The sequence below is a fragment of the Acomys minous genome (genome assembly GCF_964271855.1).
Source record: "Acomys minous genome assembly, chromosome: 1".
Lineage (NCBI taxonomy): Eukaryota > Metazoa > Chordata > Mammalia > Rodentia > Muridae > Acomys > Acomys minous.
In genome coordinates this window covers 170,926,790-170,946,854 of record NC_140483.1, presented here as the reverse complement: position 1 = coordinate 170,946,854, position 20,065 = coordinate 170,926,790, and the positions used below count along the sequence as shown (strand labels likewise).

Here is a 20,065-nt window from a genome sequence, read left to right as displayed (position 1 = left end):
CTTCTGTCTCTGTTTCCTGGTAAGTGAAGGCTTTCGTGGGACATGCCCATTGGGCTAATATGCAGATATAAGTGAGTATATACCATTTGAGTCTTTCTGCTTCTGAGTTAACTCACTCATTATGATCATTTCTAGCTCAATCCATTTATCCACAAATTTCGGGAATTCCTTGTTTTTAATAGCTGAATAGTATTCCATAGTGTATATGTACCACAGTTTCTTTATCCATTCTTCTATTGAGGGACACTTAGGCTGGTGCCTCACCTCTGACCATATCCCCTGGACGGGGAGACCTGATGGCACTCACAGGAAGGACAGCAGGTTACCAAGAAGAGACTTGATACCCTATGATCATATAGAGGGGGAGGTAATCCCCCTCAGGAACTGTCATAGGGGAGGGGAATAAGGGGAAAATGGGAGGGAGGGAAGAATGGGAGGATACAAGGGATGGGATAACCAATGAGATGTAACAAGAATAAATTAAAAAAAAAACATACGCAAAAGAAAGCTTAAAAAAAAAAAGAAAGTTACAGGCATCTAGGAAAACAGAATTAGACTTTGCTGTTAAAGGAAAAAAAAGATAAAAAGATAGGAGGAATAAAGAAAACAACTGAAACCAATGAAACAAGATTCAATTGTATTTATTTTACAGTACACAGAAGGCCGAGAAGTGGTGAAAGAATGCTGTTGAAGTGAAACACAATGTGTTTGATCCTATCCATGGAACCCCATGTCCTTGAACTTACACCTTTTCTGCAGACCTATAAGACACTAGATTTAGGAGGTGAACTGTGTCACAGGCAGCTTCCTGTCCAGAAAGCTAAGCTCAGGAGCAGAGTGGTGAACAGGCAATAGCAGCTGTGTTCCAGCAAAGTGAGGCTTTCATCTTTACAGAGGGTGTCAAGGATTGTGACTTTGTGGTGGCCTTGCACCCAAGCCCAAATAATACATGCTGACACCAAAACGAGACCAGTTTCAGAAAGCTAATCAAGATCCTATTTGTTTATAATGTCAGGTAATTCATTTTAACTAATCTACATGGCTGCCTTTATATCTGTTAACCAGTATCCATAATAGCAATGTGTGTACATGTTCCCATGTAAGAATGGACAATCATATATTTGAAGTAGAGATTTTTACATCAAATTATTTTCCTACATTGCTTATTCATACCACACAGGCAATCTGTAGAACAGCACAAAGCTCGTCACAGTCTCCTCTTAGATACCATGAAGCTGATACGCTATTCCATCTTAAGTAGAACTAATAATTAGAACCCATTGAAAAGATTCTGAGTTCTCATCACTGAAAAATAATGCTTCAATTCCAACATATGTTTCTATAAGAGAGAAAGGGAGGGAGCAAAAAGAATATGCTTGACAACTGTGTTTCAATCAGGTTGCTTCCCGTCCAAATGCATTAGTGGGCAGGCAGGCAGCTGTCAGACCCTGGACTGATTAGGATTTGGGAGCTCCTCATATTCCTCAGCATAGCGTTGATAGTGATCAGTGAGGAGAGGCTGGCTGGCTTCATTCGTGGTGCGTCTAGAACGGATCAGACAAGAAGCACCCACAAAAATGACAGCTACGAGTAACAGTGCAGCCACTACAGCAATGGTAATGAGTTCAGGTATAGTGAACTCCTGACCTGTTTGAAAAAGATAAGAGTAAAATGAATATTAAAATAATTATCACCCAACATGGACAGCTCACATTTAGGCACTGTTCAAAGCACTCTGGGCGGGACCCCAAGTTTAGTTTTTGTTGGCCATATGGCCTGAGCTTAGCACCTGCCATCTTGAAGGTACTCCTTAATTTTTTCCATGAATGAGCCATATTGAGATCAATGTATTGCCATTCTAAAGTTAAAGACATGACAGCTTCAAGAATTGAGAGGCTGTAGGAAGAACTGCTGGTTTTGAAGCCCAGTCTTTTCAAGTCCCACGTCCCATGATCTTTCACTATATTCTTTTACTTCTGTTGCAGAAAACTTACAGTTGAAAGTCTCGGATTTTAAAAAATCTCAGAAAAGCAGCTTTGAATATCTTACTACCTCTTCACTTACAGGCATCCAAGTTTAAAACTCACACTCTCTTTTACTGGAAACACAACCTTTCTAGTGTTAGAATTAATCTCTAATTTTTTGAGTTTCTTTCTTTGCAAAAATGAGAAATAAGCTGCTTGTCTCCAAAGATCATGAAGATTAATAAGACAGAGTGATGAACAACTATTTCAACACTGGGTTGAAGTGAATGTTCAGTAAGTGATAACTTCCCCCCTTTATTCATAAATAAGACTCCGCAAGAACATGCTAACCTCAGGATGCTGTGGGCCTCACTTCTAAGATAACAAGTTTGCTTTTGGAGAACACGACCAGGAAGATGAGCTGACAAAACTGACCTGGCCATTGAACTTCATAAGCATATCCCAGGTTATCTGGAGCAGTAACAAACATTTCTGTGTTGGTCACCGGAGGCCAGAATGGTACCATGTTATATTGCCTGTTATGGCCAATAGGAGCGTTTTCCATCGGGAAGGTAGAAATATCTAAAAGATTCCAAAGGCGATTTGTTAGCGGGCAGGAAGTTGATACCAGAGTTGTTGTTAGGTTCTGATGGTGGCTAATGTGCGAAGAGCATATGCAAAAATGTTTTCATAGTTTACATCAAATACGGGCAAAAAGCAAGCATCACCGCCGAACAAGGAGAATGTGGCACCAACGCTTGTCTTGATAGAATGTTTAAAGTCAATGAACTTGAGTTACATTTCTATACAAGACTCTCATCAGCTCCTCAGTTATAAAACTACACAAGCTAATTTAAATAAATCTGCAAAACATATTTTTTCAGTCAGTGAAGAGCCAGACCTGCCCTTTCTCTATCACAGTCTGTAATTCAAACTTGACAGATGATTGTTCTTGACCTCAAATACATCTGCTTAATATTTCTGTTTTTCCAGTTTACTTATAGAGAAATCAGTATCAAATTTATTCCCATGTTTTACATTAGCAAAAAGTTCCTAAAATTTGAATCTGATTTCTAGAGCACTATTTGTTTCCTGTTGTCTCTCTTCCTTCTATCTAAAACAGCCATTTAAACTGAAGGCATTAATCGTTTTAGTGGGTTTTTGTCAACAAGGATGAAAGTAAGGATAGATTCTTTGTGTCAGAAGCAGCCCTTTTTTTTTTCTTGTTAATCTGTATTTATGTGAGTGCTATTTAACACCAAACAGAATACTGTAAAACCAGAGCTGGATCTGTGTCTCAGAGGGGTGCTAACTGCTTCTTTTAAGACACCTGGAATATGTGCGGCCAGCCAGGGCTTAGGATTTCCTTTTCTGGGAGGTTTGTTATCTGTGGAGGAGCCATGGAAGGATGATTCTTCATTTACTTTGAGAAAAAGTCAGGCACAGAAACGGAAATGTTCTATTTCTTTGACTTTAGTTTTGCCACATATTACAGGAAATAAAATTTTTGTTCAAATGCCTACTAATGCTAGGTATTGGTCCATAGAACAAAGATGTCAATTTCTGGTCCTCAAAGCCCCACATCCTGTTGTAGTATTGGTAATGTGTGAAGGTTTCCTGTTGAGTCTCATAAATTAGCATCTGGACGTGTTCTGTATTATATTGTGTCCAACAATATGATTGTGAGGCATCATATTGTAAGGCAACAACATGCTTTAGCTTTTTCAATGTTCTTATTTTGGCTTCTTATTTTAAAGTTCTACACTTCTGATTCATCAGCCTTCAATATAGTGAAGACCCTTGACAGAGTTTGGAAAGTGAACACCATCCTCCCTGCTGCTGGACTCTTTCAAGCTCTGTGGAACTTTTAAAAGACTCTTTCCAAGTTCTTACTCTTGCTGACCTCATTATTTCATGACATCTTTTCCCAATGGACACTTAGGAATAAATAAATGGAAAATTGAGAAAGTGGCTGATTGGTCAGTTTTCATTCTCATGAAATTTTTCAGCATTGTCTCATTCTATAGTGTAAGACCATATTTTATGAGAAAAATGCCACAGGCTAACTACTGTTTATTTATGGACCTTCTCTACTCTACATTGCCTTCTTTGTAGTTGAGAATCCTTCAACCACACAGAGCTGAAGCAGAGGAGGCCAGGGGAGAATAAGAAAAGAACACAAAACTTTCTGGTTCAGGACAACCTTGAGATTAGACCTGGAGAATCTTTAACAAATTTATACGAATACACATTAATTATTTTCAAACAGAGTATGAAAGTTAGAATTTTACATTTTCACTCCCATTGAGAAGTCTAACATTCACAGGATTGGTAATGGCTGCACAGATATTACCTAAATATTTTTGGTTGGTTCCCCAAAGCCTGTACTTAATAAGAGCTAATGTTGTTAATTCCCAACCTATTAAATACATCTTATATAATTCTGTATCATTGTAAGCAGGGCAATCTTGTTTTTACAACTATTAGGTTGAGTACTACAGGAATTATTAAAAACAAATGCTTGAAGTAAAGCTATGGATTAAGGAGTGGAAGGCATGGTTGCAAAGTCAGGGAAGCTGAAATTCCTAGATTACTATAACCAGACTGAATCATAAACAATATTAATTTATTATTTTATTTTAAGGAAACTGATGGTTTGAATGAGAAGGGCACCTTATGGGCTCATAGATCTGAATGCTTAGTCAGCAGGGAGTAGATCTTCTTGAGAATGGTTATGCGGATTGGGAGGGTTAGTAGGTATGGACTTGTAGGAGAGGTGTTTTACTGGGGTGGGCTTTGAGGTTTCCAAGGCCCACTTCAAATCCAATGTCTTTCTTTCTGTGCCTGCTGCCTATGCATTGTATGTAAGCTCTCAGCTACTGCTTCAGCCCCATGGCCTGTCTGAGTCCCACCATGAGGGTAATGGACCCTCCGTTAAGTAAGCACCCAATCAAGTGCTTTCTGTTCTAAGAGTTCTCTGGATTATGGTGTTTCTATAAGTGTTGTCCGGATTATGGTGTTTCTTCACAGCAATAGAACAATGTCTAAGACAGAAACGAATGCTGTAATTAACTAATTCACTGTCTGTTGTTATCTATATAAGAACACATGAAATATAAGGCAGGATACCAACTGTATATACCAATTCATAAAAGACTAACAGTTAAGCAAGTTTTTGAGTGAACTTCTGTTTGACTTTTCTTTTTTGAGATAGTGCTTCCCTCTGCCCAAGAACTCTAGCTCCTCTACCTCAGACTTCTGAGTACCAGAACTATAGACACTACCATACGTGGCAAATAACTTGTTTCTTAAATGATTTTTGACAGAATAACATATTTTGACCTCCACATAGATTGGAATAGTTGGAATGGGTTGCAATAGTGGTTTCTGTAGCATGCAAAGAAGTGTGAACGGTCTCACTGGGTAGATGAAGCAATAGCGGGCCATCCTTCCCTGTTGCGTGTGCGTGATAAAGGCACAGCAATCACAATTCAGACCATTTTCAAAGTATGAAAATTTATCATGTTTAAGCCAGTGGAAGTACTTTCATGGCTTGGAAAAGCAATGTACTTCACTTAGCTGAGTAGGAATGCAGTAAATGAGGTCTCTAAAATAATATTTTAAAGAATGCATTGAAGTGAACTTAAAAGAGATTTCCTCTGGTGTGATATAAAAACTGTTACCTTTTTCACGTTGAGTAAGTTTCCATTTCTGTAGGGCCGTAAAAATAATACAACTCAGAACTGCAGATTATGGATATGGCATGTTTAGTCTTTCGTGAAACCCAAGAAAAGATCTGCAACATCTTTCCATTTATATTAAAAAGCAATGAGAACGTTTGTGGAAAAATATGAGTAAGAAAACCCAGGAACACATGTTAGTCATCTTTTCATGACAAAAATGCCGGTAGTGTCATCTTAATGGTAACTGTACTGAGAGATGTCTGCAGTTTTCAAAGTGGTTTCAGGGTTTGGCAGTGGTTGGATGGGAGAGCTACTGCACCTTTATTTTGGAGCGTATTTTATGCGCTTCAAGGGCTAGCTTAAATTGATAACCACACCTTCAGAATAATCCCTTTGCAAAGCCTGCAAAAAGCATATGAAATCGTCTCACCAGCATTATACCTCCTTAGCCATTCGTCAAAGACGGCATCAGTGAAAGTATGCAGGAGGACGAAAATAGGATCGTTGGCAGAAAGATGGGTTTGTCCTCCAGTTCCGTTCAGGAAGAGGTGGGCCAGGTTGTGAAGGCTTCGAACAGTAGGGTCGTATTTCCCTGTGGGGTCATTGTAACCTACATTTAAAAGTAAGGATGAAAATAGGAGAAAACATTGATTGTCAACAGCAGTGATTATATTAGGAAACACTTTTTGTCAAAGCTCGCCAGGCTAAATATTGCCTCAGTACAATAGTGTTGCCTCTCTGTAGCAATGGCTGATGACATTCGCTTGCTAGACTCAGAAGTAGGTTAGTGCTGAGCCGGAAGTGCGGCATTCCAAATGTAGCTTCTAGGTCAACAATAATAACCTGTAAAGGATAACAGTCAGAATGTATGAATGCCGGCTTTTGAAGACGCACAGGTCGTTCTGCGTGGAAGCAGACAGTGGAAATCCTCCAGTTACTGCGGCCACCCCTGGGAATAGTGCTGCCACTGTCCTGGAAACTCTCCTACTACCCTCCTTTTCAATGATTGCCAGCATGTTTTCAAAAAACGGATTTTGTGAGGATGCTAAAATGTCACCATTTCCTACACCTTCTGTACAGTTCTAAACATCTGGAAAGATTACTGTAAAATATTTAGGGACTATTTATTGTTATCTCTACATATTTAGGCAGATGAGAATAAATGCCAAATGGGTCAGAAAGCAGTTGGAGGGCTTGTGGTTAGGATAGAGCTATGTGTATCTGATTGAGTTGGACTCCTACGTATATAGATTTGCTCAGTCAGTTACTCACTCATTCATTAATTCACTTCATGAATTTCCCCCAATTTTTTGACTCAAGAAATATAGTCAGTACATTGCTTTAAAAAAATCAATACTTTAGCCTTATAGATTCCAGTTTAGTATCTATATGTACTAAATGTTGAATCAATTCTGTCAGTGAGTTAATACTATTTAAATAAACATAAGGAGCATATACAATTTTGATAGTTAAAGAGCACAATATTAAAAGTAACAACTGGGTTTACTTCTTATATATCTCAGATCAAGGAGCGAGCTTCTTTCCTGTTGGAAGGGCATTGGCGCACCCACCTAACAAGCAGGACTCCAGAACTCAAGGGCAAGTTGTATTCTTTTAGAAATTTGAATATTATTACTGGCTATCTTAGAAAAGTCATTGCATGTATTTGAACTGTACTTCCTCAACACCCAAATACTTTTACTGTTATGAAATGATGAATATAAAGTTCAAACTCAGTAGATACTTGTTTATATTTTTTATAGACCTTTAAAATTTGTTAGAAAGTGTTGAAACCTAAATAAAAGTGCCCCAAACAGACTTCACATACTTTCAAGCAATTTGGACTTAAAAGAATTGTTAATCTTACTTTTTTAAAGGAACAACTTTATAACTATGAAAGCCGCCTGTCAGTGCTACAGCATGACATTATTACACATGCTGGCCTGACAACTGCCAGGCACTATGCTAAAGAAGCTGTAGATATTTAAGTGGTTTGAACTGATAATTCCCCCTGGCTTTTTCTCTGAGAATCTAATGGAGTCTGATACTCCCCTTAGTTTTGAACTGGAATTTGTGACTGAATCAAAATCCACAGCCAGTTTCCATGAACCCATGTGATCAATGTGACAATGAAAGTCTTTTCAAAACCATCCAGTTTGGGACACTCCAATACTCTCCTAACTAGATTAATTCAAAGCACAAATTTTGTTTACTTGCCTTCCACTGTGTTTCGAAAACTGTTTGTAGAATTGGAATAAAAGGGAGGTGTGTCAAACACACCGACCTCCAAGCACTGAGTGACATCCTGTGGTGCAGGAAGATGCTGTACTGCTGGTCTCCCGACATTTCCAGCTGGGTTTCTCCTGATTGGCCCACCCTCAGTGCCTAGGGAGGGAAGGCATGCACACAGTTAAAGAATGTCTACAGGTCTGAGTGTTGCTCTCTGATATGCAGTGAAAACACTGAAAAACAGATCCTTATGGAAGAAATAGGAAAAGACGTGCTTACTGTGAAAAGCATCTAAATTATGTTGCCCTACTTCCATGAAGGATATATTTAAAAAAATGTTGGAAGGAAAAAAATAATCACACTGAAAGACATGGGTCTCAGTGCTGCTAGGTTGCAACAAGATTTATCACAAGAACTTAAGAACATGAGAAACTTAATTTTTGTTAAAAATAATCTTATAAATTAAATACAAACAAAAATACATATTTCACACACATATAAAAAAAATCTTACCCAAATGCCATCTGTTACAAGTCTTCAGAATGATAAGAAAAAAATTTCCTTGGAATATGGTGCATATTTCAATAAAGTGTTTTTCATTTTTAAAAGTCAATTAATGTCACCATTAAATCTTTTGAAGGCTGGTATAGATGCCTTAAGGGAGGGAAGAAAATGTGAAGAGAGAGAAGGAGGGAGGGAGTGAGGGGTAGTGGGGGAGAGAAAGAGAGAGAGAGAGAGAGAGAGAGAAAGAGAGAGAGAGAGAGAATAAGGAATAAGCTTATAAGGAATTCAAAACGACTGAAATGACTGGGGAAGAATTTCCGTAGTAAAGTCAGAGAGATTTTGCAAGGAGTGTAGTCTAGACAGGGCCAGTAGCACACAATCATTAGCTTCCCTCTGTTTGTCTCACAAGGACATGAACTCTCTCACCATCCCTGGCACAGTGCCTGGTGTTTTCTCGGTGACAAGGAGTTGCTGCATACTTTCCTGTTGCTGTAAAAAGCAATTTCTTTGGGGGAAGAGCTTGCGAGGATCAGAGCCCACTGTCAGCATGCTGGGAAGTATACCATAGCCATATTGTGGAGAAATCAGATACCAAGCTCAGAAGGTCATGCTTCTCTCATTAGGAAGTGGAGGAAGACTGGAGCCTCAGGTAAATGGGGCAGGGTAAGAATCCTTAAGAACACTTTTCATGAGCATTCTGTGGTGATTGATAGACTCATTAGTGGCCCACAGGTACAAGGCAAATGACCCATTGGCAAGGGACAATACCGCAGCTTCTGCTTTTTTTTCATTTTCAAATGTCCTATACTGAATTCTTAGCACAAAGTTGCCTTATCTGCCACATTAACATAACAACCACTAAATAGCATAGCAATGAGACATAGATGGGTATTAGGAATGCATTGTCCATGCACATTTTGGGGGTGTGGATTATCCTAAAACACCTTCCAGCATCACTAGACCTCAAGTCTGACTTTAAGCTGGTATTTTGGGGATTACTGTCTGGGGAATTCTCAGGAAGTCCCATGAAGAAAAATTCTGTCTACTTTGGTACCCTAGTTTATCTTCATGGAGTTTCATGTTTGAGATTTTGGATAATAAAAGAAGTCAAGACTTTGGGTAGCCAAAATACCAGCTGCGTCATTTTAGCTTTTTTTTTTTTTTTTTAAATTGTTGTTGTTGTTTGTTTTTCAGGACAGGGTTTCTCTTTGTAGCCTTCGCTGTCCTGGACTCACTTTGTAGACCAGGCTGGCCTCGAACTCACAGAGATCCACCTGCCTCTGCCTCCCAAGTGCTGGGATTATAGGAGTGCATCACCACACACTGCTCGAGTCGTTTTAGTTTTATCTCAGTGGTTTTGGAAATGAGTTTGCACCTGGACTACCACTGCCACATCAGCCACTAGCATCCTATGACTTATAGTCCTGTAAAATTTCCACATCAAAACGAGTGGGAAGTTCAGAATGTGTGAGAGAAAATAGGTTTGGGAAATCCTGCGGAGAAAGAACCAGTGCACTTCATATAATGAATTGTAGCTCTATTATGAGGGTTGACAGAATGGCAGGTGTTACTAACTCACTTTTCCCACCCACTAAATTTAGTGAAACAAGTAAATAACAATGTAAGTATGAAATCTCTAAGAAAGAGTGTTCTAAGGCCATGCATGCATCAATCGCCTGAAGAAGATATCAATGCAAATGGAGAAACCAATAAAATCTTCTCAGACAAGTAGATAAAAGAAATAATTTCCATGAGAAGTGAACAAGACACAGAATCTCATACTTTATGAGACATACGATGTGATTGATATAGGCTGTTTTTCTTTATTCTTTACAATATCTGATTTTAAAAATTAGGTGTGTGTTCTGGGCAGTGGGGGTGCATGTTTTTAATCCCAGTACTCGGGAGTCAGAGGCAGGTGTTTCTATGTGAATTCTAGGTCTGCCTGGTCTACAGAAAGAATTCCAGGACAGCCAGGGTTACACAGAAAAGCCTTGTCTTGAAACAAAGAAACAAACAAAATTATTTGCGTGTGTGTGTGTGTGTGTGTGTGTGTGTGTGTGTGTGTGTGTGTGCACATATAGAAGTCAGAGGACAACCATGTGTGTCCTAGGAACTGAATTCAGGTCAGTCTTGACAACATGAGCATTTACTTGCAGAGCTGTCTTTCCAGCTTTCTTTATCATGTTCAATAAATACAATGCTAGCTTGAATTGTCACAGTGGACAATATTAAATTGTCTTAAACCCAGAATAAGTACTTTTCAACTTCCCATGCATTTGTGATGCTTGTTAAATTAAATCTATGACAAAATAAAAATGCTTCTTTTATTTTTTTCCTCTTATGCCATATTTTCAATTACTCTTTTAAAATGATTCTTTCTAAGCTGGGAAGATAGCTTGTGAAAGCCAAGTGCTTGAGACCTCAATTTCACCCCACAGAGAAGAAAATGAAGTACTTAGGGCACATTTGCAATTTCAGAATTAAAAAGGTGGGGGCAGGTAGAGACCCAGCTTGGTAGTGAGCCACTGATGAGCTCTGGGGTGGTAAGAAACATTGCCCCTCCCCCCCACCAAAAACAATGGTAACTAGAGCTTGGAGCCTGGTGTTATTCCCAGCACTTGAGACACATGATTAGTTGAATCTCTATGAGTTAGAAGCCAGCCTGAGCTACATAGTGAGTCCTGACCAGAGAGAGAAGTATACAATAAGACACTGTCTCAAAAATAAAATAAAATAGGTAGATAAAGCCAAAAGAATGACAACTGAAGGTTTCCTATGGCTTATACACACACATATACACATGTGTATCTGCACACTCACTCATAAACATCAACACACATGCACACGTGCACCGGCAGTTATGTCTAATCATCAGTACGGCTAGAAAATGTGTAAAATCCCCCAGCCCTAAATATAACAGCTTGGTGAGAAAGATGAGTGAGTTAGTACGCGGAGACACTCTGACCTTCAATTTCATTCCTCCGTCACAAGGTGGAACCAATTGCTCAGGTGTTAGGCTTCTATAGGAAACTTCCGTGTATTATCATAGTCCATATATTAAAACAAAGCTAAATGCTTTTCTAATGGTGAGAAAATGAACTTAATTCCTTTGATATAATTAAACTACTCTCCCTTCAAGCTTCCAAAGCAATACAAAAGTTGGTGTATAAAATACAAGCCTAGTAATAGATCACACATATAATAATAAATTACAACTCTGATTTTATGTGGAAAATCAATTATTTCAAATATCTGGAAGTGCCTGAAGAAGAAAAACAAGAAAAAATAGAGAACTTCAACAATTAAGACTATGTTAGCAGTTCAGGGAGGGTAACTGTGTTTCATGGCAGAAAATGAAAAGCTCCTGAACAGACCAGGGGAGATCAGACATGTTCTGGGGCAGAGGCATAATGGCCAGACATGTCCACTCTCCTTAGGAGAGCTGAGAGCACTGAGTCTGCAGGCATCGCTGTTACTGTATCTTCCTATTGTGAAGCACATCGCTGTGAAGGGTAGCCCTTTTGCACTTTAGTCCTCTGACTAAACAAACATGGAATTTTCCTTCTCTGCTTCCCTCCCTCTTGTCCTTCTCCCGGAGCACTCTCAACGAATTTTTGCACATTTAAGATTTTTCTTGGGAGACATTTCTTGTGAAATTCCAACCCAAGACATATGACTGCTAAGCAGTTCTGAGTGTATTAAGAGGATTAATCTACATTAGGCTTTTTGAAAATAAAGTTAGAAATGTACTGACCAAATTTCTGGGGGGGGGGGGAATGAATAAAATACACAGGTACTGTGTGTTTCCCTGGAGCACCTTGTAGACTGCCTTGAGTCTCCTGGGGGCTCGATGTGCACCTGTACGGATTCGCTAAAGACTGATCGCAGATTTCATCCTGAAGAAGGATCTTCCAGGCAGCATGTCTTTATCTAATAAAGAATTGTGACTATAGTAACTGTCATTTATGTCTTACTGTTGCAAAGTGTTCCCAGGGTGTCGTACTCTTCTAAGGACTCGCAGACCACTCTCCATTGAGAAAAGACAGAGTTGGGGCTTATAAGGGTGGAATCAAAGTTGCTTCGGGATCCCATCAAGTCATCGGTGCAAACATCACAGACATCTCTCCCGGTTGCAAAATTCCAGTAAGGGAGGGAGAAAGAAGGCTCCTGCAGCATCTCCTAGATCACAGAAATCCATTAGTGGTCCCTGCTTCTACTTACATCCTGTCTCTTGGTTTGCATGGCTCTGGTGCCCTCTTCCTTTAGCTCTCTCTACATAAGGAACAAGTGGTAAAGTCTGGAATGTCAGAGAAGTCAAAAACCTTATTGAACACAGTTTGGAATTTAGTTGGAGGGGTCATATAGGCTGAAGAAGCAATGAAGTTCATTTTCATGCAGAAACTTCTACAAATAATTTGGGGGGAAACATTGTTTTCTTTATTGGCAGATAATTGTGTTTCTATTGGTTATATGGAAAATTCTTGATGTTTCTATCTCTTCCATTTTCCTATTTTTAATTGGGGCACCATGACCTCTTGGCAGCCTGTGACCTCAGTTTTGAAAGGATCTGTGGCATAGTAGTAACTTTTGGGGTTTTGCTTTTAATGTGTTCTGAATGACTTTAGTTAGGTAGATCCTGGTTTGCTGACAGACCTCATGTTTTTTTGTCTCACACAGACTCTATTTGCAAAGCTCTAAAGTTTTGTTCAGAGATCTACACTAAAATGCTGAACTAGGAAGACAGGCATCCGCCTGAAGCTCGCAGCCAAAATGCTAAACAGTAGCAGAATGAATTTTGTGCCTTTTGTTCTTAAGATAAATGACCTAGTTTCCACTCGAAACCACCTCACACTTCTTTAAAATGCTTCAGACCAAGGGCACATCCTTATTTTATTGGATTCTTTACAACTCCTGCTTTCCTCATTTGCCTTTCTTTGGCCCTTGGGGAGTTACTTGCAGAGGGGGGGAGGGGGGGGAGATTTACTGTGGAGCTGTTTTTGCCTTCCCTGGCTTTCAAGCACCTGGTGAGTTTCTGCTCTTTTGCTGTAGCTCCCTTCTGGCAGGCATCTCCTTATCCTTGGGTGTTTTAGAGAGTCAAAGCTTTTCAAGGCATCTCTAGTTATTGATCTCCAAGGTTTATATTATGCATACAAAAACTGTCAGTGTTCTTCCTAAAAAATTAGTGACAACTTCCAAGGGCTCATTACGAATCAAGACCAACTGTGGCTGGGTTGCTGGCACTTGGCCACATTCAAATGGTGTTGCATGTCACTCGTAGCATGGAATATGATAACACCTTGTTCTCTGGCGTAGAAAACGGAAGTCATCAAGGTGCAAGTTACACTGGCAGAGCTGAGGCTTTTAGACACTTTCCACCTGCCCTTTCATTTTGGTGTGCCATTGGGAAAATGCCTTGAGAGAATGAGGATCTAGAGTCAGCTATAGATGACAGATTTATCTACTCATGATCTTTCTTGTAATTAGAGCTTTAAAAGATGATGCTGAGCAGACTGGATGGACCCATTTCCTCACCCTTGAAATGCATATGGTCAGACTCCTGTCAACTATATTACTCTGTGTGTTGCAGCGCATCAGTTTGATTTCTTCGAACCACAGCTTTCCCATGAGAGGCTAGGCCAGCACCTCAAAAGCAAAAAAGTCTGAACAGATTTTGTTTGTTTGTTTAATTTGTCTTTAGTTAATTTTAGTTAATTTTAAGACTTTAACTTTGGGATAAAGATTCATGATTCATAGAGGAAGCAAGTTTAGTTTATAGACTTAATCGTTGAGTCCAACAATAAATACTTTTAGCTGGGAAGTCGTGGTACACACCTTTAATCCCAGCACTTGGAAGGCAGATGCAGGCAGATCTCTGAGTTCAAGGCCTGGTCTACAGAGCAAGTTCCAAGGGCTACACAGAGAAACCTGTCCTGAAAACAAAAATGAAACAAAAGAGACAACCAGAAAAACAAACAAACACAAAAAATTGAGCTGGGGATTGGACCTAGAGCCTTGTGCTTACTAGGCAAGTGCTTTGTCATTGAACTAAATTCACAACACCTAAACTATTCACTCTTGAATAACAATATTTTTCCCAAAAAGCAGTTCAATTAGTGAAAAGACAGTAAGATCCTTATACTACCAAACAAAACAAAAACAAAACAAAAAACCTTGAATTTACTGTGCTTGAGTTGAGGTCTACTTTAAATTCTCTTTCAAAAATCTAGTTTTCAAATGAAAATTCATTTATAAAGATATGTCATTTTGAGGTCCTTTTGTAAACTATATATATATATAATATAAAATGATGTTTTGATATCTATGAATGTATATGTGTGAACATACACATATACACACTAATATACACATGTACATATGTAAATATGTACATTTACATACAGTGAAATGATTACTACCTCCAAGAAATTGAACATACCCATCATTTATTTACTGTTATGTGATGCTTTTGCTTAGGGGGCTCTTCTGTAAGCCCTAAAATGATAGGGGGTCTAATATAGTTTAGTGGGAATAAAAGGGTTTAGGTTCTAGAACCATCAGCTGTTTGAGGGGGGTTACATATGGATGGAAGAGTGAGCCATTTAGGAACACAAGTCCCCAGGAGGTGGCAACTGCTTATACTCCACAGAAGAAGACCTGGAACATAAGATTTCTTTTGTTTCGTAAATCATTTTGTTCTGGTTGTTAAATAGAAAATTCCAAATTTTTAACTCCTGCCCAAACAAGACCTCCATTCCCCTTCCCCATTGCTAACATTACTTTTGTTTCACTGCACAACAGGTCAACATTGATGAATTAGTGAGTAATCAGTGTGGGAAGGGCCTCACCTGAAAGTCAAATGTACTCTCTTAATGTGATTGCTTTGCCATGGCTTTATTCTTGTCATTCAGTACAATGTGAGTTACAGGGCCTTACATGTCAGGACCTAAAAACCAAGCGTAAGCTTACCTGCATGTCTCTCTCCAGCTGCAGCAGATGGTACCTGTGCCATGTGAGAAAAGCTGGGCCTTCATGAGAGAAATCTACGTCACCAAAGCTTTCCTGTCCTGCCCCAAGGAAGGTTTTTTTGACCGAATAATAGTGTGTCCAAACAAAGTAGTTGTAAATGGATATGTTCTCGAATTGTGGTGAGTTGCCATCTGGTCCCAGTATGTCTTCTGACCTCCTTGTGGCAATGACAAATTGAGGGTGAGTTGTGCGCTTTGCCATATCCAAGGCCCCGACAAAGTGCCTCTTTTCTTCTGTACTTAAGTCGAGAAGATTTCTTCTGACTTAAAGCATGAAAAGATTGAGACATGAATATTAGCAGAGTCATGTTACAGCGTGCTACACTTCCTGTACCCATTAATGGTCATTTGTGCACCTGTTCAAATATTTTACAAATTATTTAGCTGGTTAAATATCATTTCCAAGATGCTTGGGACCAGATATATTTTAGAGTTTATTTTGAAATATTTACTTATACATTATACTTTAAGGATTGGGTCCAAAGCTAAATGTAAAATCCATTTGTTTCATGTACTCCTCATTACACACATAGACTGAAGACAGCTTCAAACACAGTAAACTCAGTTTCATTACTTTCTGCTTAAAACAAACATTGATATAGCCTTTATTCCCAGCACTCAGGGAGGCAGAGGCAGGCAGATCGCTGTGAGTTCAAGGCCAGCCTGGTCTACAAAGTGAGTCCAGGACAGCCAAGGCTACACAGAGAAACCCTGTCTTGAAAAACCACCACCAACAACAACAACAACAAACAACAACAACATATCCTACCCTCTGTCAAATATTAGCAGTATGGAGTTTCCCATTTGTGATACCATGTTGAGGTTCTACATTTCAAAGTTTGGAGAATATGGGAATTTTGGATTATGGATACCCAATCTGTATGTTATTAAGAATACCTTTAATTAAATCTGTGTTTATATTGATCTCTTCCCCTTTTCTTCTTTTTCGCAGCAATTTACTCTCATGTTTCTAAAAGCTTTCTTTAATAGTACATGCACATTTATGGTTCTGTGACATTGTGATATTTCTGTTCATTATTGGCATTACTTTTTTTCTACTTCTTTGTTTTTTTGTTTTTCAAGATAGGATTTTCTGTTTAGCCCTGGCTGTCCCAGAACTCACTCTGTAGAGAAGTCTGGCATCGAATTCAGAGATCCTCCTGCCTCTGTCACCTGACATCTGGGATTAAAGTCGTGCCCCACCACCAGTGGATTTTTTATTTTTTACTTTTTATACAATATAAACCTTAGAAAAACAAGGCAGATGAGCACAGTATAGTTGTTATAACAGAGATTTTCTGACTTCTGGGATATTTTCTTAAGCTTAATTTTTATATTTATGATATTTGGATCAAAAGAATTACTTTACAAGGACATAAAGACTAGCGAGGACATACACACACACATACACACTCACACACATACACACTCACACATATGTATGCACACACACATTCATGCACATACACACATACACAGACATACTCATACACACACCTATCAAACATACACACGTACACACAATCACACACACATGCACACAAACACATACACATATGTATGCACATATACACACAAACACACACATATACATACCCATTCATGCATATACACACATGCACACACATAGATACACATACTCATACACACATCTCTCTCTCTCTCTCTCTCTCTCTCTCTCTCTCTCTCTCTCTCTCACACACACACACACACACACTAAGTCCATGTATGATAGTAAAGTCTCAAAAGATAATCTGTGAAACCCTTGGTCAGTGTGTGACACATGGAAAACAAGCAAGTGCTGCTGCTGTTACTGTTTAATACTCCACAGCAGCTCCTTCATCTAAAATGCAAGAATTCCCACCACATTGAGGAATTGTGGGTCACCAGGGCTGCTTGGGGAGGAATGCTATCTTGTTAGAGCTAGCAAGATCTCAAAGGGAATGGCATGCTTGCTAAAGGTCCGGATCCAAGAGTTTGGCCTTTCTGAGTCTAACGCATAAGGATTAGCATAAAGACTTCTAGTCATAAAAAATCACTTCCTAATATATAGTGGTTGCTTAGGTATTTTTTGAAGGAAATACTGTGTGTGTGGAGGAGAAAAATGCATGTGTGTGAAGACCAGAGGAAGGTGTCAGCTGTCCTCTGTCACTCTACATCATTTTCTTGAGACAGGTTTTCTCAACGGAGTTCATCACTTTTTGGATAGACCCATGATCTTCAAAACTCCAGAGAATCACCTGTCTCCAGCCCTCAGTACTGACATTACAGTCAGATGTGGCCACCAGGTTTCCTTAAGTGGGTGCTGGGGACCTGAAGTCAGATACTGCTGAGCCTGCAAGTGCTCTGACTTCTCACAAAGCCATCTCTCCAGACTTATGGAAATGCTGTTAATTAAAAGGTATGAGTTTCAGTCTCAAACCAGACAAATGTTTTCGATTTCCTAAGCTTCGGTTTGCTCACCTGGGGAAAGAGTGTTGAGCTCCGTGATTTGCAGGTGTTTCCTGACTTAAGTGGTTCAGGATTCTTTGTATAGCCTCAAGTCTAACTCAGAGAAACGTCCTCCCTCATCTGTCCACTCACCTGTGAGAATTTTCTGGTTGCACGCAGCTCCGCTCCATCCAGGACGGCAGGTCCCACAGTTGTGTCCTGAGAAATTACCATTGCACTGACACGTCCTATCGAAGAACCTCAGAGGCCAGCGCTCTCGGTCATCTTTACCATCGTGGGGATAATGGCGGCTATGGGGTCTGGAGTCAGCAGTCACAGCCTCACACCTGCCCCTTCCTGATGACGAGCCACAGCGGTCAGTCCCAGGTCCAGAGGATGGGAACAGGTCTGGGCAACACACCCTACTTCTCAGAGCTTCAATGGTGGTACATTCTCGTGGAAACTGAGCCCAGACTTGATGAAACAGCATTAAGGAAGAGAAGATGGAGGCTAGCAGGAGGACTGTGTAAGATCTCATTCTTCTAGAAGCAACAGTGCAGGATGCAGGTCTAGTATGCTGCTTTTTGTATGGAGGAGACAGGGGTACTCAGATCAAAATCTAGCTTGAGGGAAAAAAGATAAAAGCAAAACAGAGTCACAAAAGTTTTTTTTTAAAAAAGATGTATTTATTTATTATTATGTACACAGTGCTCTGCCTGCATGTACACCTGCACACCAGAAGGCGCATCAGACCACATTATAGATGGTTGTGAGCCACCATGTGGTTGCTGAGAATTGAACTCGGGTGGTCTGGAAGAACAGTCAGTGCTTTTAACCTCTGAGTCATCTCTCCAGCCCCCACAAAAGTTCTTTTGCGTACTCTTCTAACCCACTCCAGAAATGACACTTCTAAACAAAAATAAAAACACCTTTAAATATCTGGCAGACATAATACCTAGATCACTGAATCCTCTCTCCTTATATTTGAGTTTTCTTATTTAAAATTTCTATTCATAAGAATACTACTCTCGGGTTGGAGAGATGGCTCAGTGGTTAAGAGAATATACTAGTTTTGCCGAGGAGCTGAGTTCACTGCCTTGTACCCACATCAAGTGACTCACAGCTTCTTGTAACTAAACCAGGTATTCACCTCTGTCCTTTATGGGCACCTGCTCTCATTTGCACATATCCATATGCATATACATACTTTAAAAAAGAAAATAAGTCTATTCTAAAACCAAAAGCACCCACTAGCAGGTGGCTACCACAGTAACATTTAACCATGGATATGAAAGGGGAACTGGGAACAGGCTTATAGCAAACAAATCTCCTTCAGCCTCTGAGAGCTTTGGCCACAGCACACCCCCAACAGAGCTGCTCAACAGTACCTTCAACTCCGGGAAGATTTCTCTGCTGACCTCCTTCAGAGCCAGTGTTGAATGTCTGCTTGCCCCTGATGCCAGCTACTAACTGTATGTAGGTTTCTGCCAGACAGTAAATCCCAAAGGGGATCACTCACACTGGGAGGGGCTGGTCCTCTCTTCCAGCTCTCACTAATCCCTTCTCACACCAGTGAATTCTCCTGCCCTTTAACTACTCCTCTGGCACATGACTCCTTCCCGACTGGTTTCCTTGTGATGGTTGAAGTCTTAAGAAAAGGTCAGACACACTGATTTGGCTGATGCATTGGAGACACTGTAGAGCTTTTGTTTTCAGTGTAGTGATTTTATTTTTCTTTATCTGTATACTGCAAAGGATGAAACAAGATGAATTGCTTTATCAGGCAACAAAGGCTAGGGTAACACTTGTATCCTCTGGTAGCTTTTTGTTGTTCTCGCTTAAAGAGACATTTTCTCTCAAATTTGAAAATGCATGTGTATGTAGCCAAGATTCAAATGTAGTTCTGAGTTTCAGATAAATGATTACTGTACAAAGCTTGTCAGAATTCATGATCAATGTTGGCTGGCCTTTTGATGCTAAGCTAGATGTATAAAAATTATATAAAATAGCCAAATATGTGTTCAGCAACTAAAGGATAGCTAAGGATATATATATATATATTACTGTAATTAAGGTGGGAAAGAACAGGAGTATGAGCTTCTGTTTCTAGTTTCTTATGTATGCTGGCCACATCATCTGTTAGAACTGGGGTCGTAGGAAACTGTGTTTGATATGAGTGCCTATAAATCTGAAGTCATTCTTTTGTTTTTCTCATGTTTTAGTTGGT

At 39.6% G+C, this 20,065-nt stretch overlaps 1 protein-coding gene across 2 annotated transcripts; it reads right to left on the bottom strand.

Moving 5' to 3' along the window:
- Positions 1-625: 625 nt before the first annotated feature.
- Positions 626-19,439, bottom strand: TYRP1 (tyrosinase related protein 1). 2 transcript variants are annotated; one of them, XM_084789964.1, is made up of 8 exons: positions 19,227-19,439; positions 17,992-18,461; positions 15,350-15,672; positions 12,358-12,562; positions 7,865-8,032; positions 6,078-6,257; positions 2,400-2,546; positions 626-1,647 (listed from the first exon to the last, which is right to left on the bottom strand). In XM_084789964.1, the coding sequence occupies exons 2-8, from the start codon at positions 18,374-18,376 to the stop codon at positions 1,442-1,444; spliced, it is 1,614 nt and encodes a 537-aa protein (XP_084646090.1). In that variant the 5' UTR covers positions 18,377-18,461; positions 19,227-19,439; the 3' UTR covers positions 626-1,441. The 2 variants fall into 2 exon arrangements, with proteins under 2 accessions (XP_084646090.1, XP_084646089.1); XM_084789963.1 differs by having other exon boundaries at positions 17,992-18,457.
- Between the last annotated feature and the right edge of the window lie 626 nt (positions 19,440-20,065).

Coding starts and splice junctions, on each gene's coding strand:
- TYRP1 (XM_084789964.1), bottom strand. CDS start 18,376: ATGAGATCTTACACAGTCCTCCTGCTAGCCTCCATCTTCTCTTCCTTA. Junction 12,563..15,349: donor AGCTGGAGAGAGACATGCAG/GTAAGCTTACGC, acceptor TCTGTGATCTAG/GAGATGCTGCAGGAGCCTTC. Junction 2,547..6,077: donor GCTAAGGAGGTATAATGCTG/GTGAGACGATTT, acceptor GGAATCTTTTAG/ATATTTCTACCTTCCCGATG.